Raw genomic sequence first — 23832 nt, forward strand, 5'->3', positions numbered from 1 at the left:
GGTTCCCCCATTTTTAAGGTAATGTGTAATAAGAGGTGCCTACTGCCTAGTCCTAGTCTATTTCTTATATTGTGTTCAGATTTAAAGTTGCTGCTTACTGTAGCTTGAACTAGGTTAAAAGGGATCATTTATGTTGATTTCCAGTGACTTGTTATTAATGAGGACATACTTAGGGATATGTGGCAAGTCAATGGTTGTAAATTCTTGTTTATTTTATCAATGCCCATTAGAAGTAAAGATAGTTCTGGAGCTAGTTTAAATTTTGGCGATATTAGAAGTTTCAGTAAACGTTCAACTGCCTCCCATAAAGACCTAATTTTAGGGCATTCCCAGAGCATATGAAGAGAAGTGCCAATTTGCTTATCACATTTCCAGCATATAGGTGAGATGTTAGAGGAATAGGCTGCTAATTTCCTTGGCGTCATATACCACCTAGAGACATATTTTTGGTGGAGTTTCCAATGGGAGTTACATTTTGAGTATTTATGGCTTTGGTAACAACCCATAAAACTGAGAAGCATAGCTGCTGCACCTAACATCAGTGGTGGGCCGAAATTCGCAATTACGTATCGTAATCATAATTAAAAATGTCAGAGAAAACTGTTATTCATTTCGAATGTAATAGTAGCATTTCAAAATTTCGCATAATTTTTCACCTAATTTTCGCAAAATTTCACATAATTTTGTGCTGAATTTAGAGGTTAATAGCTAAGCTCCCATGTATGCTATTGCTACCAAAATTACTATATATGTTAAGCAGAATAAATGGTAAAAGTCACAAAAATAATTTTTCAAAAAAACCTTGTAGTTTTAGAGAAACTCAATTTTATAAATGCAAAGAAAAATAGTTTTTAAACTGTCATTTTTCTAAGTTTAAAAACCATTTTTTACTTGCATTTTTAAAATAGAGTTTCTCAAAAACTATAAGGTATTTTTGCGAAATTATTTTTTTGACTTGTACTCACAATTCTCCTTAACATATGTAGCAATTTTGGTGTCAATAGCATGTATGGGGGCTTTGCTATTCACTACTAAAATTGGCAAGAAATTACGCAAAATTTTATGAGAAATTACGAATGACTACACGAAATCAATTGAATTTGAAAATCGTAATTACGTATAAGCGTAATTGCTAAAATGTACGCGAAATTTAGCAACATCGTAATTTGTTGATTGTGATCATCTCTGCCTAACATTAATTTGCAAAACACTGATTACTATAAATTATGTAAAAAAAAATGTTATTTTGTAACCTCATAGACATTACAGAAATGGTTATTCAACATTTGATGGAAAACCAGTATCGTTACTTTTAAATAAATTATTTTTTTATTCCCTTTTCAGTGACTCCAGGACCATATCTGCTGATGATGGGCTGTGCCACTGGAAACCTCTGTGTGAATCCAATCGGAGTCATGTCAACCATCATTACTGGGCAGATTATTGAAAACATCACCTGCTACAATCCCACTGGCATTGGTATTACAACTGGTTCCACAGCTTCTACCATACACAATGAATTTGTTTATATGTGTAATTTAGTATAAGACGTAACTTTTCTGCATCTGTGGAGCGTACGTCTGCTACGTCCCTCCCAGCAACCAGTAGCCCTCACATAACCTCTTAAAAGCATTATCACTCAGTAATTAACTCTAACAGTACTCAACAAGCACCAAGCAACATCATAGGAGTTATTTATTTATTTATTTTGTGCAATCAATCTATCTATCATAGCAAGACAGGACGGATTCACATCATGCCCATATTACAATACCATAGCTTTATTTATTTATTCAAGTATTTATACAGCGCAACATATTACACAGTGCTGTACAGAGTATATTGACTTGGCACTAACTGTCCCTCAGAGGGGCTCACAATCTAGTCCCTACCATAGTCATACATCTATGGATGTATTGTTTAGTACATGTATCATAGTCTAGGGCCAATTTAGGGTGAAGCCAATTAACCTCCTTGGCGCTAGAGTTGGGCCGAACCTCCGATTTTAGGTTCGCGAACCGGGTTCGCGAACTTTCGCGGAAGGTTCGGTTCGCGTTAAAGTTCGCGAACCGCAATAGACTTCAATGGGGATGCGAACTTTGAAAAAAAAAAAAAATTATGCTGGCCACAAAAGTGATGGAAAAGATGTTTCAAGGGGTCTAACACCTGGAGGGGGGCATGGCGGAGTGGGATACACGCCAAAAGTCACCGGGAAAAATCTGGATTTGACGCAAAGCAGCGTTTTAAGGGCAGAAATCACATTGAATGCTAAATGACAGGCCTAAAGTGCTTTAAAACATCTTGCATGTGTATACATCAATCAGGGAGTGTAATTAAGGTACTGCTTCACACTGACACACCAAACTCCACTGAACAGAACAGGTATGCAGTGGCGGGTTCACTGAACAGAACAGGTATGCAGTGGCGGGTCCACTGAACAGGTATACAGTGGCGGGTCCACTGAACAGAACAGGTATGCAGTGGCGGGTTCACTAAACAGGTATACAGTGGCGGGTCCACTGAACAGAACAGGTATGCAGTGGTGGGTTCACAGAACAGGTATGCAGTGGCAGGATCAATGAACAGGTATGCAGTGGCAGGATCACTGAACAGGTATGCAGTGGCAGGATCAATGAACAGGTATGCAGTGGCAGGATCAATGAACAGGTATGCAGTGGCAGGATCAATGAACAGGTATGCAGTGGCAGGATCAATGAACAGGTATGCAGTGGCAGGATCAATGAACAGGTATGCAGTGGCAGGATCAATGAACAGGTATGCAGTGGCAGGATCACTGAACAGGTATGCAGTGGCAGGATCAATGAACAGGTATGCAGTGGCAGGATCAATGAACAGGTATGCAGTGGCAGGATCAATGAACAGGTATGCAGTGGCAGGATCAATGAACAGGTATGCAGCCAGGGACAAGCTAAGGCTAACTAATCTTTCCCTATGAGAGACTGCAGTAGCTCGCCCTACTCTAACTAATGCAGGCACACGAGTGGCCACGGCCGCCGCTGCCTGCCTATATAAGGGGGGGTGGGGCTCCAGGGGCTAGTGTAGCCTAATTGGCTACACTGGGCCTGCTGACTGTGATGTAGAGGGTCAAAGTTGACCCTCAGTGCATTATGGGGCGAACCGCAATGGGGCGAACTTTTCCGCAATAAAGTTCGCGTGCGGTACCCGCACGCGAACCACCTAGGTTCGCGCGAACCAGGTTCGCCGGCGAACCGTTCGGCCCAACTCTACTTGGCGCTAGGGTAAGCCGCCGGAGGGTGCCACTCAGGCCCTGCTGGGCCGATTTACATAATGTTTTCTTCAAACACGCATCTAGCACTTTGCTAGCTGCGTGTTTGGTCTGATCGCCACCGCCCGCCGCCGATGTGCTGCTACCCGCCGCGATACAGGCCCCCACCCGCATACCCCTTGCGCAGCCTGACCAATTGCCTCCAGGCTGTGCTATGGGGTGGATCGGGATTCCCTGTGACGTCACAACAACGGCGAAGTCGATGACGTCACTCTGTTCGTCGCCATGGCAACGGGGGAAGCCCTCAAGGAAATCCCGTTCAGAACTGGATTTCCTTATGGGCAAGCGGCGTCGGCGGCAATCGGTGAGTACGGGGGGACGCCGCAGGGAGGGAGGATGCATGTAGCTAGCGCTAGGTTAGCTACATGCTAAAAAAAAAATTGGGAAAAAACCCTCCCGCGGCCACGCAGCCGCACATATCATACCGCCAGGAAGGTTAACTTATCTGTATGTTTTGGGGGTGTGGGAGGAAACCGGAGTGCCTGGAGGAAACCCACACAGACACAGGGAGAACATACATACTCCTTGCAGATAGTGCTCTGGCTGGGATTCAAACCGGGGACCCAGCGCTGCAAGGCGAGAGAGCTAACCAATACGCCACTATGCTTAACTGATTTGCCTTCTTTTGAAAGCCTTTACACATTATAAAACAAGCAAACAAAAAAAGAAAACAAACCGTTGAGCAGCTAAAAATTTGTATCGACCAAGAATAATGCAACTTTTCACTATCAAAACTATACAAGTTTCTCTCCTCACTTCCAAAATATTTGTAGAGTGGGGAGGGTCATAATTGCTGAATTCTGAATCCAGCAACATTCCAACATTTTAAACTAATTCTGATTTTTTTTTCTAATTCTGAAATTGAATTGCAAAATCACAATATTGTAAATTATTACAAATATATTTTTGCTGTAACCATACATTTTGGTTAGTGAAAATTAGCATTTAAAAAAATATGCTTGCAATAGGTTACAATTTTGTTTAGGATTTTGTGCAGAATTTTTGCATTTTCACATGAGATTTTCTTATTTGTGTCCCTTCAGTAGACATTTTTCCCTATTTATTTGAAATCGTGTTTGTGCATTACACAAATGTAATTTCATATACCATTTGGAATTTATGCGTCAGAATCCTGTGAATTTTAAATTCCAACTTCAATCTCGAAATTGTATTTTTGAATGTCCTTAAAGAACACGAGGAATTGGGACAGTGATAAACAATATGTCTCAATTTTTATTTTAACCTCTGGAGGACCAAAGGTTTAACCCCCCCCCCCCCTCTAGTGACCCAGCCATTTTTTACAATTCAACACTGCACAGCTCTAACAGTTTATTGCTCAGTCATACAACTTAGGACCCAAATGAAGCTTACCTCCTTTTCTTGCCACCAAAAGAGCTTTCTTATGGCGGTCTCTAATTGCTGCTGCAATCTTTTTTTTTATTATTTATAAAAGATTATCAGTTTTTTCAATGCGGTTTCTTTGATTCCTCCCCCCCCCCCCCCCCCCGAATTTGGCCCTGACTTCGATCCACACTACACATACATAGGCATCAGCCAATGTAAGCTTGCCCCCTGTTCAGCACTACACCAAAGCGCAGCACTGTACACATAATTTTTGCCTTTTTTATTATTTCAGCCTGCCAGCTCTGATCATGGCTGGCAGGCTGTTCATTGCTCCCTCCTGTGTCGCCCTGCAGGGAACGCGAGCTTGCGTGAGCACTGGTTCCCTGCTAATTTCACGAGGAATGCGATGATGCCAATCGGCATTAGGTGGTTGGGAGATGGTTTAATGTGTCACTGAAAACAGATTCAAAATAAGCACATATTTTTCATAAAACAATACCATTTGGTCATTTGCTCTGTCACTTTTGTTCTCTTTCCAATTGAAGATAAGGTTTAAATGAGTTGCAGATTGTATTCTGATTTTTAATTACAATTTACACAGCGTTGAAACTTTTTGGAAACAAGCTGATTGTGTTTACTGTGCAATATGTATAATGCAATAATACATTGCATATTATTGCTATAATCTACGGCTATGATTTGTTATGCAATAGTATTTTTTTAAAGTTCGGATCATGTGATTAATACTGCATCGAAATTTGCAATTCCTCATCATAATGCAAAATTTCAGAGAAATTCATAATTAATTTCATATGTAACAGCAATATTTCATAATTTTGCGTAATTGTTCATGTAATTTTCATATAATTATTTGCGTAATTTTGTGCCTACTTAAGCAGTGAATAGAAACATTATATTGCTACTTAAATTGCTGCATATGGTAAGGGGAATATTGGGTACAAGTAAAACAAATAATTTATCAAAAAGACCTTGTAGTTTTATGAGAAAATCGTTTCTAAATGTGCAAAGAAAAATGGTTTTTAAATTATTATTTTTTTTAGTTTAAAAAACATTTTTTCTTTGCATTTTTAAAATCGATTTTCTCTTTTTGGAAAATTCTTTTTTTTTACTTGTACCCACTATTCTCCTTAACATATGTAGCAATTTTGGTGTCAAAAGCATGTATGGGGAGCTTAGCTGTTCACTGCTAAAATCGGCAAGAAATTATGCAAAAATTACGCAAACTTTTACGCAAAATTACGAATGACTATACAAAATCAATTGAATTTATAAATCGTAATTACGTATAGGTGTAATTTCAGAAATTTTGCGTATATATGATCATCACTGCATTTAATAACATTTGTAAATACAGTAATAATCCACAAAAGTATGCATAAAACAGGCTGTATTGATTATTCCAGGTAAATCTCTCTCCTGCATCAGCTGCACAGGTACATCCCAGTCTCTGTGCACAGGACCCTCCGTTACTTGCCCCAGCACCACTGATGTCTGCATCTCTTCTTATACGGAGACCAAAAGTATGTACATTCTTGTAAACATTGTTGTCAGTTTTACATTTTATACATTTTACCAACATAAAGTCAAGTCTTCTATGCATTTTCAAGGCTTGAATGATAGAATGAATCAGCCTGTTTACATAAAGGCCCTTTTTTACACCAAGTTAGTTGCTTTGCAATAACAATCGCTACGCAAAATAGCTGCAAAGAAGTACTGGATAGTGATGAACAAAAATGCCAATATTCTTTTTGCATTCATTTTCGCAAAAATTATGTTAAATTCAAATTTCAAGTGAAAATTCCATCGAAAATGTATTTTGTTATGTTCTGCATTTTTAGCACTTTCTACATATTCTTGCAGTAAAAATTTTGAATTTTTTTCTCAGTACAAATGTTTATGGTAAAAATATCATTTTTTTCTGCGTTGCTGTGCCTTTCACGTTTTTTTTTGCAGTAAAAATATAGATTTTTTTTTTGCGTTTTCGTGAAAAACGAGAACACGCAAAAATACAAGCCTTTTTTTCACGAAGGAGTTTCAAAATCGAAAATAGCATTTTCAATGCGAAAATGACTTTGGCAAAAATCCGCAAGCAACACACTCTGGGCGTTACTGCTGTGGTGCAACCATACATTGAGGCATACAGTACAATGAAAGTGTGCCTCCCTGCTTCTGTAAACACGCATGCTACTCAGTTAAAGCACAGCATGCTGTGCGTTACTGCATCGGAACCCACCGCACCACACTCGATGTGGAATGCCCCATAGGAATATCATTGCATTGTCTTGCAATAGAGTGACACAACACAATGGACCTAATGTGAGAGGGCCCTTAAGAGAACTGTTCATTGATAGATGGTCGTGAGAATTCATGATAATGATGATTAAGGATGGCTCATGATAGACTGAAAAAGGATGAAAGATAATAAAGCTGATAATCACTCTGGTTGTCGATCTAAAAATCAGAAGTATGAATTATAATGGTGATGATTGTAATAGGTGACTCATTCAAGATAAGGAATGGATGCATGGATGATGATGAAGGTGAAAATGATGGCCATTGTGGTCATTGGGTGTATCTGAACTAGAAAAAGAACCTAACTTTTTGTCTGCTTTTTCAATAACCATCTACATAGTTCTAGCACAAGGCATTACAACCTGGACACTGGTGAGGGGATGCGGGCAACCAACAGAATGCAACCAACCCAAGACTCTGAGTAACCAATTTATGACAGTCAGCATAAACACCGGCTGCTGCACCACTAATGACTGCACCCCTGTAGAACCCATACGTAAGTATGCAATGTCATCAGCATCTGAATATCGGCAAAAGTTTATGCTTAAGGGCCCATTTCCACTACGGCGATTCCGCCGGCAATTCTGCAGAGTTTCCCCGCACATGATTCACAGGGGGAAACTCTGTCATAGGGGATGACGAGGCCGTCCGCAGAATTCGCCATGGAGGCTGCGAATCCCATAGCCGTGCATGGCACGGCTCATGGGATTCGCCTGCGATCCCGCCCACCCGCTCAGTGCGGCATGCGTCTGCGAGACGCACGCCGCACTAGTGGAGACGAGCCCTTAAACTTAACTCATTTCATACTCATTTACTAGACAAAGAAAAATGTAAATGGCTCGCATACATTTTCGCAATTACGGCTATACATAATTACAATTTGTAAATTCAAGTGTTCGCGTACAATCATTCATCATTTTGCGTACACCATTTCATGCCGACTTTAGCAGTAAATAGTAAAGCCTCCATACATGCTATTGTCACCAAAATTGCTAAAAAAAAGTTGTGGAGAAAAGTGGGTGAAAGTAAACAAAAATAATTTTTCAAAAACGTTGTAGTTTTTGAGTAGTGATGAGCAGAAATTATGCCTATGCGTAATTATGCATCATAATTAGCAATTACGCATTGTAATCGTAATGTGATATTTCGGGGAAGGCGTAACTAATTTTGTATGTAATTGTAAGCATTCGTAATTACGCATGAATTTACGTGCAATTTCCGCATAATTTTGTGCCGACTTTGGCAGTGAATAACAAAGCCCCCATACATGCTATTTCTGCCAAAATCGCTACACGTGTCAAACGACCTTGTAGTTTTTGAGAAAATAGATTTTAAAAATAGAAAAATGATTTAAAAAACATTTTTCTTTGTATTTTTTAAATTAAGTTTAAGTTCAAAAACGACAAGGACTTTTTGAAAAAATTTGGAAAAAAAAATGTTTTACTTGTAGCCACTATTCTTCTTAACATATGTAGCATTTTTGGTAGCAATAGCATGTATGGGGGCTGTGCTATTAACCGCTAAAGTTTGCATGAAATTACGTGTAAATTATGCATACATTAATGCATAATTACGAATGATTATACAAAATCCATTGAATTAACAATTTGTAATTACATATAGGCAGAATTGCGAAAATTATTTACGATCATCACTGTTTTTGAGAAAATTGATTTTAACAATGCAAAGAAAAATGGTTTTCAAACTCATAAATATTACAGTTTGAAAAACATTTTTCCATCTGCAGTTTTAAAATCAATTTTCTCAAAAACTACAAAATTCTTTTAGACTTGTACCCACCGTTCTCCTTAACATATGTAGCAATTTTGGTGACGATAACATTTATGGGGGTTTTGTTATTAAAGTCGACATGTAGAAATTACACAAAATTACAAATGATTACAATTACAGACGAAATGAATTGCGATTTTTCTTGAAATTTCGCATTACGATTTTACATCCTTATTGCAAATTTCAATGAGAAATTACGTCTATGTAAAATTTGTTCTTATTATTACTACCAAACACCACACGTCTACACTGCAAATGAGTGTCTATTACTTTAGCTTCTTTTATCACCACATTGTTTAGATATACTTTACAGTATAAATGAAAGGGCGCTCATAAGAAAAAGAAGGAATAAGGCCTAATTCTAAGTAGGATTGAGACTGTTCATACACATGCTTATTTCATAATGCTGTGTGTGGCTTTAGAGTCCCTGCATGTTACTCACCATAAATAACCTCCAAGAGTTTTTACACATGTGACTTAAAAGACCACTATCGCAAAAAAACTGTAACATTTTAAATACATGTAGTAAAATACAATTAAGAAGTAGAGTAAAATGAGCCATAAATTACTTCTCTCCTATGTTGCTGCCACTTACAGTAGGTAGTAGAAATCTGACAGAACTGACAGGTTTTGGAATAGTCCATCTCTTCATGGGGTATTCTCAGTAGGGCTTTTATTCTTTATATAGACTCTACCTGAAAAGGATTTATACAAAGATGCTGGCCAGCCTCCCTGCACACTTCACACTTCTTTGGCAGTTGGACTGAGCAACTGCCATTCGCTAAGGGCTTTTGAAAATAAATAAACCCCTGAGAATCCACCATGACAAGATGGGCTACTCCAAAACCTGTAGGATTTCTACTACCTACTGTAAGCGACTGCAACATACGAGAAAAGTAATTTATGACTCGTTTTACTCTGAAACAAATGTACTTCTTATTTGAATGTGTTTACACACGTTTTGAATTTTATGATTTTCGCAGTAGTGGTCCTTTAAAATTAACTGCTACCCTTCTACTTTAAAGAGACTCCGTAACAAAAATTGCATCCTGTTTTTTATCATCCTACAAGTTCCAAAAGCTATTCTAATGTGTTCTGGCTTACTGCAGCACGTTCTACTATCACCATCTCTGTAATAAATCAACTTATCTCTCTCTTGTCAGACTTGTCAGCTTGTGTCTGGAAGGCTGCCAAGTTCTTCAGTTTTGTGGTTCTGTGATGCATCTCCCCCCTCCTGGCCCCTCTATGCACACTGCCTGTGTGTTATTTAAATTAGGGCAGCTTCTCTCTTCTCTCTTATCTTTTACAAGCTGGATAAATCCTCCTCTGAGCTGGCTGGGCTTTTACATACTGAGGAATTACATACAGGCAGAGCTGTCTGCACTCTGCAGGAAGAAATAGCCTGACACTTCAGTGGAAGATAGCTGCAGGGGGAAAGAAACACACAAATGATCTCTTGAGATTCAAAAGGAAGGGTGTATACAGCCTGCTTGTGTATGGATGTATTTTCTATGTGTGGACATACTGTACATCAACCTACTTCCTGTTTTGGTGGCCATTTTGTTTGTTTATAAACAAACTTTTTAAAACTGTTTTAACCACTTTTAATGCGGCGAGGAGCGGCGAAATTGTGTCAGAGGGTAATAGGAGATGTCCCCTAACGCACTGGTATGTTTACTTTTGTGCGATTTTAACAATACAGATTCTCTTTAATGAACTGCTACACTTCTAATTGAATTTTATTATTGATACCTTTTTATAATGCTTTAGCTGATTGTTTGTATGCTGCCTTTTTTAGAACCAGTCATAAGTTCGGTAACAAATGGACTGGTGTGCCCTTCATGCTTCAGCTTAACAAGCAGAGTCTGTATACCAGACACAACAACAACATGTACAGGAAACGAGGCTGTTTGTGCAACTTACTCCACCACAAACACTTCAGGTAATTATTCTTCTGAGTGAAATAATTAGCCTTAACTTTCTAGAGTCGCTTCCTTTAAAGTAATACATTTAATACTATATTTTAGTTTGTTTTTTTGGAATGGGTAACCGTGATTTGCTCAGAAAATGACCAAATATTTGGGTATCAGTAGTGACTAGAGTGACATCTGATGTGCTCTCCTATTTCTCTGCGGAGGATGATGGGAATGGTTCACTTTGTGCTGGTTACCCCAAACATACAATGATGCAACCACCTGCCAATCCAAAGTCTAGCTGCTGGTCAAAGTAAAAAACAAAGCAACTATATATCCACATCTAAGGCCTCTTTTAGAAGGGAGGAGGAACTACATGCTTGTCTGGCAGTTGAGAACCATTTGGATGCAGTAAAATGCAGTCAAATGGCAGCATTCGTGACACCAGCACTAGCACTTGATGTGCCTCGGCATTACCTGGCAGAGAACCATGACGTGTCTCAGCAGGCCTTCAGCCTCACTCAGATGTTACTCCATGGGGAACCACCGATCCATTGCCAGTACCAAGTGCTAATAAATGCCTGGATGGTGCAAGAGAGCAGCTACCAAGCAATAAATTGACCTTGGCTTCTTCATATGGGTAATGGTACGTGGGAATGTGTTTAAATCAAACAAACTGCTATTCAGTGAAGCCAAAGAGCACCTGCCTTAGCACAAGCTATCAGCAATGCAAGTCCCACCAGCTAGATTATAAAAAATATTGCAAAATAATAATAATAATAATAATAATAATTTTTTTCTACTATTACTACATTCTGTTAGTAAACTGTAGAGATTGTAGTTTATACTAATATGACTGAAAAATGGTAAAACCTTCCATCCAGTTATTACTTCATTTATTGTGTATTACCTTTTTAGTGACCTCAGGACCATATCTCTTAATGATGGGATGTGCCTCAACCAACCTTTGCGGGAACACCAATGGAGTCATGTCCAGCACCATTATTGGAGACATCACTGTGAACGTCACATGCAACACTACAAAGAGTAAGTCTCTGTTCATACAAGTAGTTCAGCAAACCAGTTGCATTTGTATACACTTTCTAATTATAATTAAATAAACTGGTCACATACCTCGTGAAAAAAATAAATAATGTATTATCTCTGAGGAGTATTCATCATGTGATCAGTAAAAGACATCTTTACCAACCAGCAAAGTCTACCAATTAACACCACCCATGTGACCCTTAATATGGTAAGTGCTAGCTTGTGAATGTTCATTGGTATAACTTATGTGAGGAATTCCTGGAAATTGTATCATAACTTTATTAACAAAATGACAAAAAAATCTTACCTGTAGAGCCAACATCTGCGACCCCTCTCCCTAGTGCCTCATCTATCGCTGGACGATGGGCACCAGAGGTCTCCGTTTTTTCCTGGTCTCGAGCCAGGACTCCCTCTCCACTGATCTGCAGCACACCCCAGATAGTTGGGCCTAGCCCTCTGGGGTGCATTCCTAGCTCCCATAAGCTTTTCCTGTGTTAATTGTATACAATTGTTTACATAACCTTTATTGTTCATTTTACTGTGATATACATTGTCTGTTTGAATGTTACGCTGACTAATTTTCAGCCTTTTCTGCTGTACTGTATACAATTTAAAAATTTTCTTTAAAATTCAATAAAATTTTTGAAACACAAAATGACAAAAAAAAGACTTTCATCAGAAATTTACAGAATCGGTAATCAGCATTTTCGATAATGGGAATGTTTGTGGAAATCAACATTTCTGACCATCCCTAGCTATGAATATTGTTTTTTGGGGTACTCCTAATGTTATTACACATAATTTATCTAATCATAACTAATACCATCAACAACTCCCCCCCCCCCCCCCTTTTTTCTTCAAAAGCCAAACTTTGAGCTAATCCTTCATATATCAGATAAAGATCAACCAGTTTATATCAGATGAGGATAAACCAGTTTGAAGCAGTCTGTATGCATGTTGGATTAGTGTGACTCTGTACAATTAACAAGCTAATGCATGATTGCAGTCCAGTGCTTCTGGAGGTGTGTTTATCTTTTAGGGACAACAAATAGTTGTTTTGCATATCCAGCAGTGATGCATTGTGGGACACCTCATATGCTCACGGCAACCTGAATTGTGAATACCTTCTGCTTTGAGAAGGCCAATTTCCATTTTGAATCCCATTTTTAATTAGTGGTCTTGTTGGTCCTTTTCACACACTCCTAGGCGTTCTGGATCACTATGAGCTTGCTGGGCAATCTGTTACTTCTGGAAACAGTGCTCTCTTTTGGTACAGGAATACAAATATGAAATTATGGTCTCCTATACACGTTAACCTTTCTTTTTGTTTTCAGTTAATTTGGTCAGGTAAATGAATACTTTTACAGTAATATATAAAATGTGTGCTTAACATGTCATTTTTCTATTTTCCAGATCAACCTCTCACCTGTATCAGTTGCAGCAATACAACCCTGACTCCATGCACAGGAAGCTCCATTACATGTCCCAGCACTACTGATGTCTGCACAACTACCTACACTGTATCCACACGTAAGTGCCTACTTCTGTTTACTACTAGGGACCCTACACAAAAAGAAGCTGCTGTCTTCTGTGTGTTTTAATGTGATACAAAAAGTAAAAAATATATAATATATAAATCTTAACATTATTATTATAAGAACCATTATAACTATATTACTGATCCTAAATAGTACTTTCCCGAACCCTATATCCCTATTTACATTTAAGGGTTAAAGGATAACTGAAGTGAGAAGAAGACTATGGAGGCGGCCATATTTATTTCATTTTAAACAATACTAGTTTCCTGGCAGTCCTGCTGATCTATTTGGCAGCAGTAACGTCTGAATAACACCAGAAACAAGCATGCAGCTAATCTTGTCAGATCTGACAATAATGTCAGGAACATCTGATCTGCTGCATGCTTGTTCAGGGGCTATGGCTGAAAGTATTAGAGGGAGAGGGTCAGCAGGATAGCCAGGCAACTGGTATTGCTTATAAGGAAATAAATATGGCAGCCTTCATACCCCCCTCACTTCAGTTGTCCTTTAACAACCTAGGGTTTCAAGAATTAACTCACTCAGATTTGTTTTGCTGTTGGCATCTACTGCTGCTCTTTATGCTTATTCATCTTATTCAGCTTCCACACAGAGTAGTGATGCCCTATTAGGGAGAACAAGCAAGTTCTAAGCAGCTCTGATCCTTTACATACACATTTGCATCATGTTACATGCCCCTTCGGGGACTCTATAATGCAAAGATGTTAATCACAAGATTATTTACATTATAATATCTGGAATAGGGATAAGAACACAGATTCTGCAGAACTCCAAATTTCACATTTTCATTTCACAATTTCGAGTTCAAAGTGTTTATTCAATGAACTTTAAAGGTACAGTATACATTCTGAATGTTATGCAAAATTATGTTTATGTAATGCGCAAATATTTTTTTTTGCATAAATAGCAAAAAATATCAACCGAGCATATGCAAGGGACATGAATGAGAACATTCTATATGCGAAAATGGGAAAATAGCATTTATTGCAACACATTTTTGCATAGTCACGTTAACCCTACTTAAACTTAATATCTTTACTTAAAGTGGATCCGAGATTAACTTTTACTCATTGCATAATTGTGTTCCTTTCCTATTGTTTATAGGGCATTCCTAAAGCCAAATACTTTTTTGTTTTTGTTTCAATACTCTAATTCCCTATAAACTAAACAATCCTCACCCACAGGTCTTCAGAGAGCCTTGGCAGTGTAGCAAGGGCTCATGGGAGTTCAGTCTCGGCAGGAGGAGGGGGAGGTATTACTAGCCAGAGATTTCAGAGGCAGAGGGGAGGAGGGAGGAGGAGGGGAGATTCGTTTTTTTTTGCTCAAGATGCAGATAAGCCTGCCTCTGTGTAATGTTTACAAACAACATGGCTGCTATCATTGTATCACAGGAAGAAATAATCATATTCTATTAAAGCTGTTTGAAGCTAGATTTGCTGTGTAAACTATCTAAACTTTAGATAAGATATATAGACAAGTTACTTGTTATAGTTAGTTTTTCATCTCGGATCCGCTTTAATTGTACAATACATAAGTAAATACATATATATTTACAATAACTTACAGTTGCACAATTTGCAATACAAGCTTCACATTTGTTTGGAATTTTGTGCAAGATTTTGGAATTTCTTTGGATTCAAAATTTGGAAATCCGAACCCTCCTTACTGTGTAACAATAAATGATGAGTTTAGGTGAAAAGTATTTTGATGCATGATGAATAGATAAGGTCTGACTGATTACTGAGTAATATAATGGTGATGATTATGAAAAAAACATAACGAAACAAAAGAAATGAATGAATGTTTTCTCTCTGCTTTTTTTCCCTTCCTACTTGTGTACATAGTTCAAGTTCTGGGAATTACATCGTATGTGCAGGTACGAGGATGTGGGCCACCATCGGTGTGCAACCAACCTAAGACTCTGAGCAACACGTATATCACAACCAATATAAACACCGGCTGCTGCACAACTAATTACTGCACCCCCCAGCAACCTGCAGGCAAGTATCTCGTCATGGCATGTGTCTGACTATATATGTTCAATAGTAACACAGTTCAAATAAACCCCAGGGAAAATTGTATTTATCCTCCTACTCCCAAAAATTACTTTTTGATATATCCCTTGGTTTTATTCTATATTTTAATATTTACAATGTAGATTGAATATGTTATTGTCTCTGCCCAATGGCTGTATATTACGTTTCCCAAAGTTAAAATGCATGAACCATTGACTAGGGATGATAAATAAAATGCAAATACATCCGAGTTTATGCAAATTTATGTAATTTTTTCATGCAAATATATGGAGCTTGAAAATAGACCAATCAAGTCCCACCCAGGTTTAAATTGATTGGTCCAATGTCAAGCTGCATATATTTGCATACACATTTACATAAATTGTCATAAACTCAGAAGTATTTGCACATCATTCATTTTTCCTACTGTTTACCTTTTTCTATCTCTTCCCTACCCTCAGAAGTTGTATTTCACCAGGAAAACTCTTATGGTTGTAATTTGCTTATCAGTGTGGCTTACTATATTCCCGTCAAGGTTTTGACAAGACAGAAGCTGTGACTTGCATGCCTGAAAATTAACTCTTTCAGGTAGCAAAAAAAAAAAGAAAAAAGAAAAACGGTCTGGTTACTAATACTGTATGTTTGGCACAGTGTATACACATGTTTATCTCATCATGTCACTTGTTGCCTCATGTACGTATTAATGGTTCAACCTCATCCGTTAACTAGTTTACAAATATATTAACCCCTTGTCGACCGCTCCACGCTGATTGACGTCAACGCGGCGGCAGCCCCAGGACCACTCCACGCCAATTTGGGTGAAGTCCTGGAGCGGGGTTTTGCAGGAGATTGCGTGCACTGATGCATGCGCATCTCTGCTTGAATGATGGAGCTCCGCTTCATCATCAGTCTATCAGTGGCGATCGCCGCTAGGGACTGTTAGATGGCAAAACCGCCACCTATTTACATCATACAGCACTGCGATCTAAGGCAGCGCTTTACTGGGGACAGCCGTGTGACAGGAAGTGATCGGCTCTCATAGGCTAAAGTGTCTATGAGAGCCAGTCTCTGTAATTGGCTGGCGGCGGGAGAAAGGGTTGGGAATACAAAAATAAAGAAAAAATATAATTATTTATTATAAAAAACAAATATTTATTAAAAAAACAGCAGTGATCAGAGCCCACCAACAGAAAGCTCTGTTGGTTGGTGGGCAGAAAAGGGGAGGGGGGGAATCAGTTGTGTGCTGAGTTGTATGGCTCTGCAGTGAGCCCCTAAAGCTGCAGTGGCCTATTTTGTAAAAAATAGCCTGGCCACTAGGGGGGTTTAAGCCCGTGGTCCTTAAAGCGGACCCAAACCAAACATTTTTTTTTATTAAAAATATTTAGTTGCACCACTCTAACACATACAAAGATAAATAAACACTCCTTCAAACCTATGAGCATTTCAGTGCATGCTTTTCACCCTTCTTTTCATAACTAGGGTTATACTGGGGGCAGCCATTAGCAATTCCTCCATTGCCAGACACCATCTACTCCACCAGTTTGCCGGATTTTTCCCGGCAATTTGAAAGGAAGGGAGGAGTTCCTCCAATAGATGTCAAATATTGTATATTTGTCATCATGCTGCTGAAAAAAGGCTGCTATTTACCATTATAATTTAGAAAATAGATTTTATTTCTGAAATCTTGTATTTTTAATTTGGGTCCACTTTAAGTGGTTGACATAAGAAACAAACTTTCTTTTTTAGCTGTGTTCTAGAAAATATTTTCTCACTTATTGAGCAACTTCTAATAAGACAAAAAAAAATACTTAGCCATTTATATGTACATGTAGTCCACTACATAACAGTCCATACAGTCCACACAATAGAAACAGTCTAGCTACTTGACACTCTTTTTTCAGATGTAACTGTTGCAGATATCTGTGTAAGTAAAAATGTAGACAAAAACTTGACTTTGTGGCATGGCCATTTGCATTTCTTGAAAGAGCTCATTTGTGTATGTTTCCTTTACAGTGACGGCAAATACTGCAGTAAGGAATGGACTGGTATGTCCGTCCTGCTTCAGTTTAACCAGCTCCACCTGTGTGCCGGATGCAAAAACTGCATGTACAGGAAATGAGACCCGCTGCAGTACATACACTCTCACCAGGGTTTCAGGTAATTTTCTGTTGGTAGTATAAGTCTATCACATTAAAGTTGTTTAGCCTCAGCTTCCTTGAGCTGCTCCGCAGAGACATCATTTTTATGCTATGCCCTGTGGTTTTCAGTAGCATGGTCCCAAAAGTTAAACTAAGACACATTGACACATTTTAAAATAAAAAAAAACATGCCAAAAATAATTTTCGAAGCAGTTAAAATATTTTTTTTCCAGTCATTAAATAACTTTGTATCTTTTTTCCAGCACCCACAACGCCATATTTAATAATAACTGGATGTGCCACGAAAAACCTCTGCACAAACAGCGTTGGAGTGGCTTCGACCAGCATTACCGGAGGAGTTATCACAAATGTCACGTGCCAAAATGCCACTGTCTGCCTTGCCAATAGTACCACTGTAGCTCCCACCACAACCACAAAAAGTGAGTCTGTTCATTCAGTCTGTCTGTCTAGTAAGAGCCAGCTGGCCTCAGAGAACTAGTGAAAAGCATTACAGCTATATAATGCCCTATGAAAGACCAGTACTACACGTGACTAGAAAAACGTGTTAGTAGCCCTAGGTCAACAACACTGGCCAGTTAGTATCTGTAGCCATTAAAAATGTTGTCAGTTACTAGTACTGACAAGTACCCTTGTTTGACAAATGAAAGTGTTTTTATTTACTTTCCGTGTGTACACCAAGTGTAGCTAATGGAAGAGAGTCTCTTAACCTCCCTAGCGGTAAGCCCGAGCTGAGCTCGGGCTAAGCCGCGCAGGAGGATTTCTCCGGCTCTATTGGGGCGATTCGCCCCATTCAAAGTGCTGTGCGTGCAGCCAGCACTTTGCTAGCCGCGCGCACAGCTTGATCGCCGCCGCTCTGCGGCGATCGCCTGCACGCAGCGGCGAAAGAGGCCCTCCCCCGCCAGAGCCCTGCGCTGCCCGGACCAATGAGTTCCGGGCAGCGCTATGGGCTGGATCAAGTGCGCCTGACGTCAGGACGTCGGCTGACGTCCATGATGTCATTCCGATCATCGCCATGGCGACAGGAGAAGCCAAACAGGGGAACGCGTTATATACGCGCTCCCCTGTTTGCTATTGATGCCGGCGACGATCGCACTAGAGGGACACATGCACCCTCTAGTGGTGTTTCATGTAGCTACCACTCTGGTAGCTTAACATGAAACAAAAAAAAAAAAGAAAAAAAAAAAGGATTTTTTCCTATTTGAAAAAAAAAATTAACTGCCAGGGAGGTTAATTGGTTCCAGCACAATTCTAACAACAATCAGTTTTAGGGCTGGTGCCCACCACAGCGGTTCTGGAGCATTTTTTAAAACGCTTGCAGGGAGGAAACCGCTTGGCTAATGAAAGTGAATGGGATGGTGCACATCAGAGCGGCTCGTTTTTCCCCCCAAACGCAAACTTGGAGGCTGCAGCATTTTTTAGATTTCTGAGGCATTTCTGCCTCAATGTTAAAGTATAGGAAGGTGAACAACGTTCTGAAAAACACTAGATCAGAGTGGTTTTCCAGGCGTTTGTTACAGAAGCTGTTTAGTTTGACTGTAATAATATATGTAATCTGCTACACAAAAACGCACCCAAAAAACACTAGGAATGCTTAGAAAACCTCTCTAAACTTGCCTAGAATCGCTCTGAAATCTGCTTCAATAACCTCTCGCGGTTTTGCAGATTTACTAGACGTTTTTGGTGTGCACTGGGCCTTAAAGGCTAGTGATTGTGAATAATAATTTCAGTCCAGTCCAGTTCCTCGTCCTTTCCTATCTGTAGATATTACAGCCATTATAGTTGGTTAATGTGTAGTTTAGTTTTCTCACTGAGTTTTGGGTTGTTTTTCATTTTGACTGGTTTTATCTGTCTGTTTTCCATAGCTGGGCTAATCCAGGACTGTAAATATTTATTTCAGCTATACTTATTGAAGTCTGCTTGTATCCAGTGCAGTGATCAGTGTAAACATATGCCTTTCAGTTCAGGTGTGCTTTAAACAACAAGCAACACTCATGCTAACCTAGAAATAAAAAAACACATATATAAGTAGATAAATACTACTTCTACTTACATAACAGATGTATTGTGCTGTCCACGTAATGATTCCTGTGAATTTTATAAAGGAAAAGCAGAAAATCCTATTCTAGGCAGTGGCCATCTTCCCAAGCTAATGTTGACATCATATCCTCCCTGACTCTTGTTTTCCCCCCTCCCTTCTCTTCCTCATTGTGTATTAATTAGCTGCCCTCCTCCCAGAGTCTTCAGACACTCTTACTGAGGTGTATACTACGAACTGCACTGTCTTTTTTATTTTCTCCTCCAACCGCTGAGTCACCTCAGCCTTGCTTGTGAACACAAGTGAGCAGAGGTGTTTCAGATAAGAAGCCAGGCAGGGTAATAAATAGAAGAGGATGAATATATTATAGATAAAAAGAACCCACAGCATGCAACTGTTTGGCACTGACTACTAAAGGGCCAGTGCTCCTAAAGTATGTAATAACTCCAAACCATAACAGCAGAAAATGTTTTGCAAGTTTTGAATGCAGGATTAGCATCTTTATCACTTAATACACTCAGACCAGTTGCTGTTGAAATTAGATTTTTATGGGGACAATACCGCTTTAAAGGAAAACTGTAGTGAGAAGAATATGGATGCTGCCATACTTATTTTATCTTAAACAATACCAGTTACCGGGCTGTCCTGCTGATCTATTTTGCTGCAGAAGTGTCTGAATCACACCACAAACAAGCATGTAGCTAATCTTGTCTGATCTGACAGTAACGCTTGTTCAGGGTATATGGCTTAAAAAGTATTAGAGACAGAGGATCAGCAGGACAGCCAGGCAACTGGTATTGCTTAAAAGGAGATAAATATGGAAGCCACTATATCCCTTTTACTTCAGTTGCCCTTTAAGTAGATCAAGCAAACTTTGGTCACTCAATCTAATGACAGTAGTGAAAAATAATTCCACTGTAATTCATTGTTTCAAGGGGGGAAAGGGGGAGGGGGATAAAATCACAGGCTATACTTTAAATAGCAACTGTATCTCCCATATTGTTTTCCAGGTTTTTTTTTAAGGTAAAGTAATATTTTTAAGGTAAAGTAATATTTTTTTATTTAAAAATGCAGAAGAGTCTCTCCATACAGTAATATTTAATGTATGTACATAAAACATGACTTTTTCTTTTATCTTACAGGTCCTTATATATCATGTGTCAGCTGCACCAGCCCATCTCAGACTCTGTGTACCGGAACCTCAATCTCCTGTCCAAGCTTGAATGATGTCTGCATGTCTACCTATACTGAAACCAAACGTAGGTGCATACATGTATATATACAATGCTGGATTCTGTTTACAATCATGCATAATACAGCCATGTGTATATTTATAGAAGGAGAGAGTGGCCACACACCATACAATTCTTTAAATATCTGTTCAAATCAAGAATAGCAATCAAGCAATTCAAAAATTTGACCAATGTACCACACACCTATGTTCAATTGTTCCCCAATTATGAATATTATAATTGAAAGCTCAGGAAAAAATTATTGGAACTGTACATCAAGTAATTGACAATCCATCACACACCATACAATTCTTGATAAAGTAGATCTAAAATTTCCAACATGTACAATCTCCCCCAAAAACCCTCAATTTTTTGGGACAACCGATCAAAATCACGGCCGTGATTATAACCTTAAAACCCGCCGACTTTTTAAAAAAGACCTTTTAGTTTTTGAGAAAATCGATTGTAAAGTTTCAAAGGGAAAAAGCATACATTTAAATGCGGTAAATACATTAAGGGCTTGATTCAGAAAAGGGTGCTAAGTGTTAGCACGCCAGTGAAAAGCCATTTTACATGTGCTAACATGCTTTGCACGTGCTAAGTAGTTAGCACATGCAAACTACTTAGCACCGTAGTTAGCACATGCAAACTACTTAGCACCGTAGTTAGCACATGTAAACTACTTAGCACCCTAGTTTTTTTTTTTTAAAAATCAGTGTTTATTCAACAAAGAAAAGGAACATATGACAGAATATTCAGTGTAGCAGTGTGCCTCCTAACTTTTCCAACAGTAGCTTCAGCATCAATTATCACTGTGGAAGATGAGAGGTATTGTTAACAATAATATAATGATCGTCACATAATATATAGAGCTCAGATTGAATTTAAATTTCCAAATATTCTATCGTTTACAAGATCATAATGAGCAAGAACAGGGATATCTAACCATGGAGCTTAGCACCCTAGTTAGCACGGTGCTAAGTAGTAGTTTGCATGTGCTAACTACGGTGCTAAGTAGTTTGTATGTGCTAACTACGGTGCTAAGTTTGCATGTGCTAACTACGGTGCTAAGTAGTTTGTATGTGCTAACTACTTAGCACCCTAGTTAGCACGCCCAAAGCCTTTAGGTGTGCTAACTGGGTTAGCACCGTTTACAGAATCGAGCCCTAATTGTCATTTGCCGCATTTAAATGTATACTTTTTTCCTTTGAGACTTTACAATCAATTTTCTCAAAAACTATAAGGTCTTTTTGAATTTTTTTTCCTTTTGTTCCCACTATTTTTTTTAACATACCTGTCAAATGTGTTTCTAGCATGTAAGGGGGCTTTGCTATTAAGTCTAATCCATGACCACGGATTTTACAGGCAATCGCGATGGAGATCCTAGTTGAATTCGGAACTCTGCTTCAGATCCGGATCACAATCAAGGCTTATCCAAATTTGGATACTGCCGTGGTCGGATTTACTCGAATTCGTGATCGGGGGTATCCGAGCATCACTATTAAAAAGTTAAAAAGATCAACATTAACAATTGCAACAATGTCAATGCAAAATACATTTAAATTCCACATACAGTATGATCTTCCAAACATTTGTCAAAAGTACATCCTCAAAGTAATTCAGATGGACCATCACTGTGTCATAAAAGGCAAATCCTTAAGTGGCTGTGGCCCTATTCAGCATATAGGTTCAGCGGCCGAGGAACTGATTGTCAAAGATAATGTAATTCTTAGTAGCGAGTTGTAGCATCCAGTTAAAAACAGTGATGGTTAGTGAAGTTCCACCATTCAAAAAGGGCAAACGTATAGATAATTAACAACAGTGTAGGTAAGCAGTTTTCTCTGTAAAGTCTTAAATCTGCACTATAGCATGTCCAATGAAAGATGAATCCAACTTTACATATTGTGTATCTAAGTCCAGCAACTCTAGTAAATTTAAAAAGGATGACATGCTCTCTTCTAGGGAATTAGTTCTGACCGAGGGTAGCGAGTAACAATTACCTCATGTTTAAAGGATACATTTTTGTCAAATGTATCCATAGAGGAAAGTGTGGGATTAGTTTCTAGAGTTATTCTTTGCAGTCTCTACGGGTTCGTTTAATTATACAAATAGTGTTGGTAGGTATCTGCTGCATTAGCGAAGGCTAACCATTTAGACTTGGTCAGGTGACTCAGCTTGGTCAGGTGATAGATATTTATGGGACTCTCTAATTTAAAGCAGGACTTGATTCACAGCATATGTGAGCTTTGCAAATCTATCAGCTTAGCAATCAAATCACATGCTTCTCCATGAGTTCTCCTAGACATGATGATCACTAATGGAGATGATGAAACTGAACCAAAACAATACATTTTTGTAACCATTTTACTTTTTTTTTTATTACTATTTACAGTTTTGGACTATGGACTAACGTCCTGGACACTAGTGAGAGGATGTGGGCTACCATCACAATGCAACCAACCTAAGTCTCTGAGTAACAACAATGTGACAGTCGATTTAAATACTGCGTGCTGCTCAACTGATAATTGCAACCCTGGAGAGCCTATAGGCAAGTATCTCGCAACAACTTGCAGTCTGAAAAAAAAATATTATTTATAATCCTGCATTTTATGTTCATCACAAATTTTCACCAGATCTCCGAGGCAAAAAAAAATAAAAATAATAATAATAATAATTTGAGACAAAATGTTCAGTTAAGTACATTACCAGAGTGGGAACTTTTGAGAAAATGCATTTTCCCACTGACTTTTTTGAATTTGTACAAACATTTTTACTTCCACAAAAAATGTTAAACGGAGTAATTAATTACCATGTCCACATATTGTTATTACCATACATACATTGCTGGTGAAAAAAAGCGCTTGAATTCCATAACGCAACAACTAAAAGTTCATCTATTAAATATTCAATGCAAAACAACTTCCAACCAGACTCCTTTAACAATGACAAGAGATTTGTAGAGCACTTTTCTTGCATAAAACGAGTCGAGAAAAGTCCATGGGCGTTTTATAGACACAGGAAGTACAATTACTTCAGCCAGCAGTCTAGAAATTTGGCAATATTATGCAAATACTGTATTAATTAACTGAGTGAAAGAGTGCCTGCGCACATTGACATAGA

At 38.6% G+C, this 23832-nt stretch overlaps 1 protein-coding gene across 1 annotated transcript in view; it reads left to right on the forward strand.

Annotated features, from left to right (window-relative positions):
- The window catches only part of LOC137522299 (uncharacterized), a 58061-nt gene that overhangs the window by 14438 nt on the left and 19791 nt on the right, over positions 1 to 23832 (forward strand). The window contains exons 6-16 of the mRNA XM_068242330.1: positions 1345 to 1479; positions 6076 to 6192; positions 7305 to 7460; positions 10554 to 10697; positions 11587 to 11715; positions 13129 to 13245; positions 15116 to 15271; positions 17300 to 17443; positions 17688 to 17864; positions 20623 to 20739; positions 23105 to 23260. Of these exons, the coding sequence (XP_068098431.1) occupies positions 1345 to 1479; positions 6076 to 6192; positions 7305 to 7460; positions 10554 to 10697; positions 11587 to 11715; positions 13129 to 13245; positions 15116 to 15271; positions 17300 to 17443; positions 17688 to 17864; positions 20623 to 20739; positions 23105 to 23260 (1548 nt within the window). The remainder of the gene's footprint in view (positions 1 to 1344; positions 1480 to 6075; positions 6193 to 7304; positions 7461 to 10553; positions 10698 to 11586; positions 11716 to 13128; positions 13246 to 15115; positions 15272 to 17299; positions 17444 to 17687; positions 17865 to 20622; positions 20740 to 23104; positions 23261 to 23832) is intronic.

The sequence above is a fragment of the Hyperolius riggenbachi genome, chromosome 6 (assembly GCF_040937935.1).
Source record: "Hyperolius riggenbachi isolate aHypRig1 chromosome 6, aHypRig1.pri, whole genome shotgun sequence".
Classification (NCBI taxonomy): Eukaryota; Metazoa; Chordata; class Amphibia; order Anura; family Hyperoliidae; genus Hyperolius; species Hyperolius riggenbachi.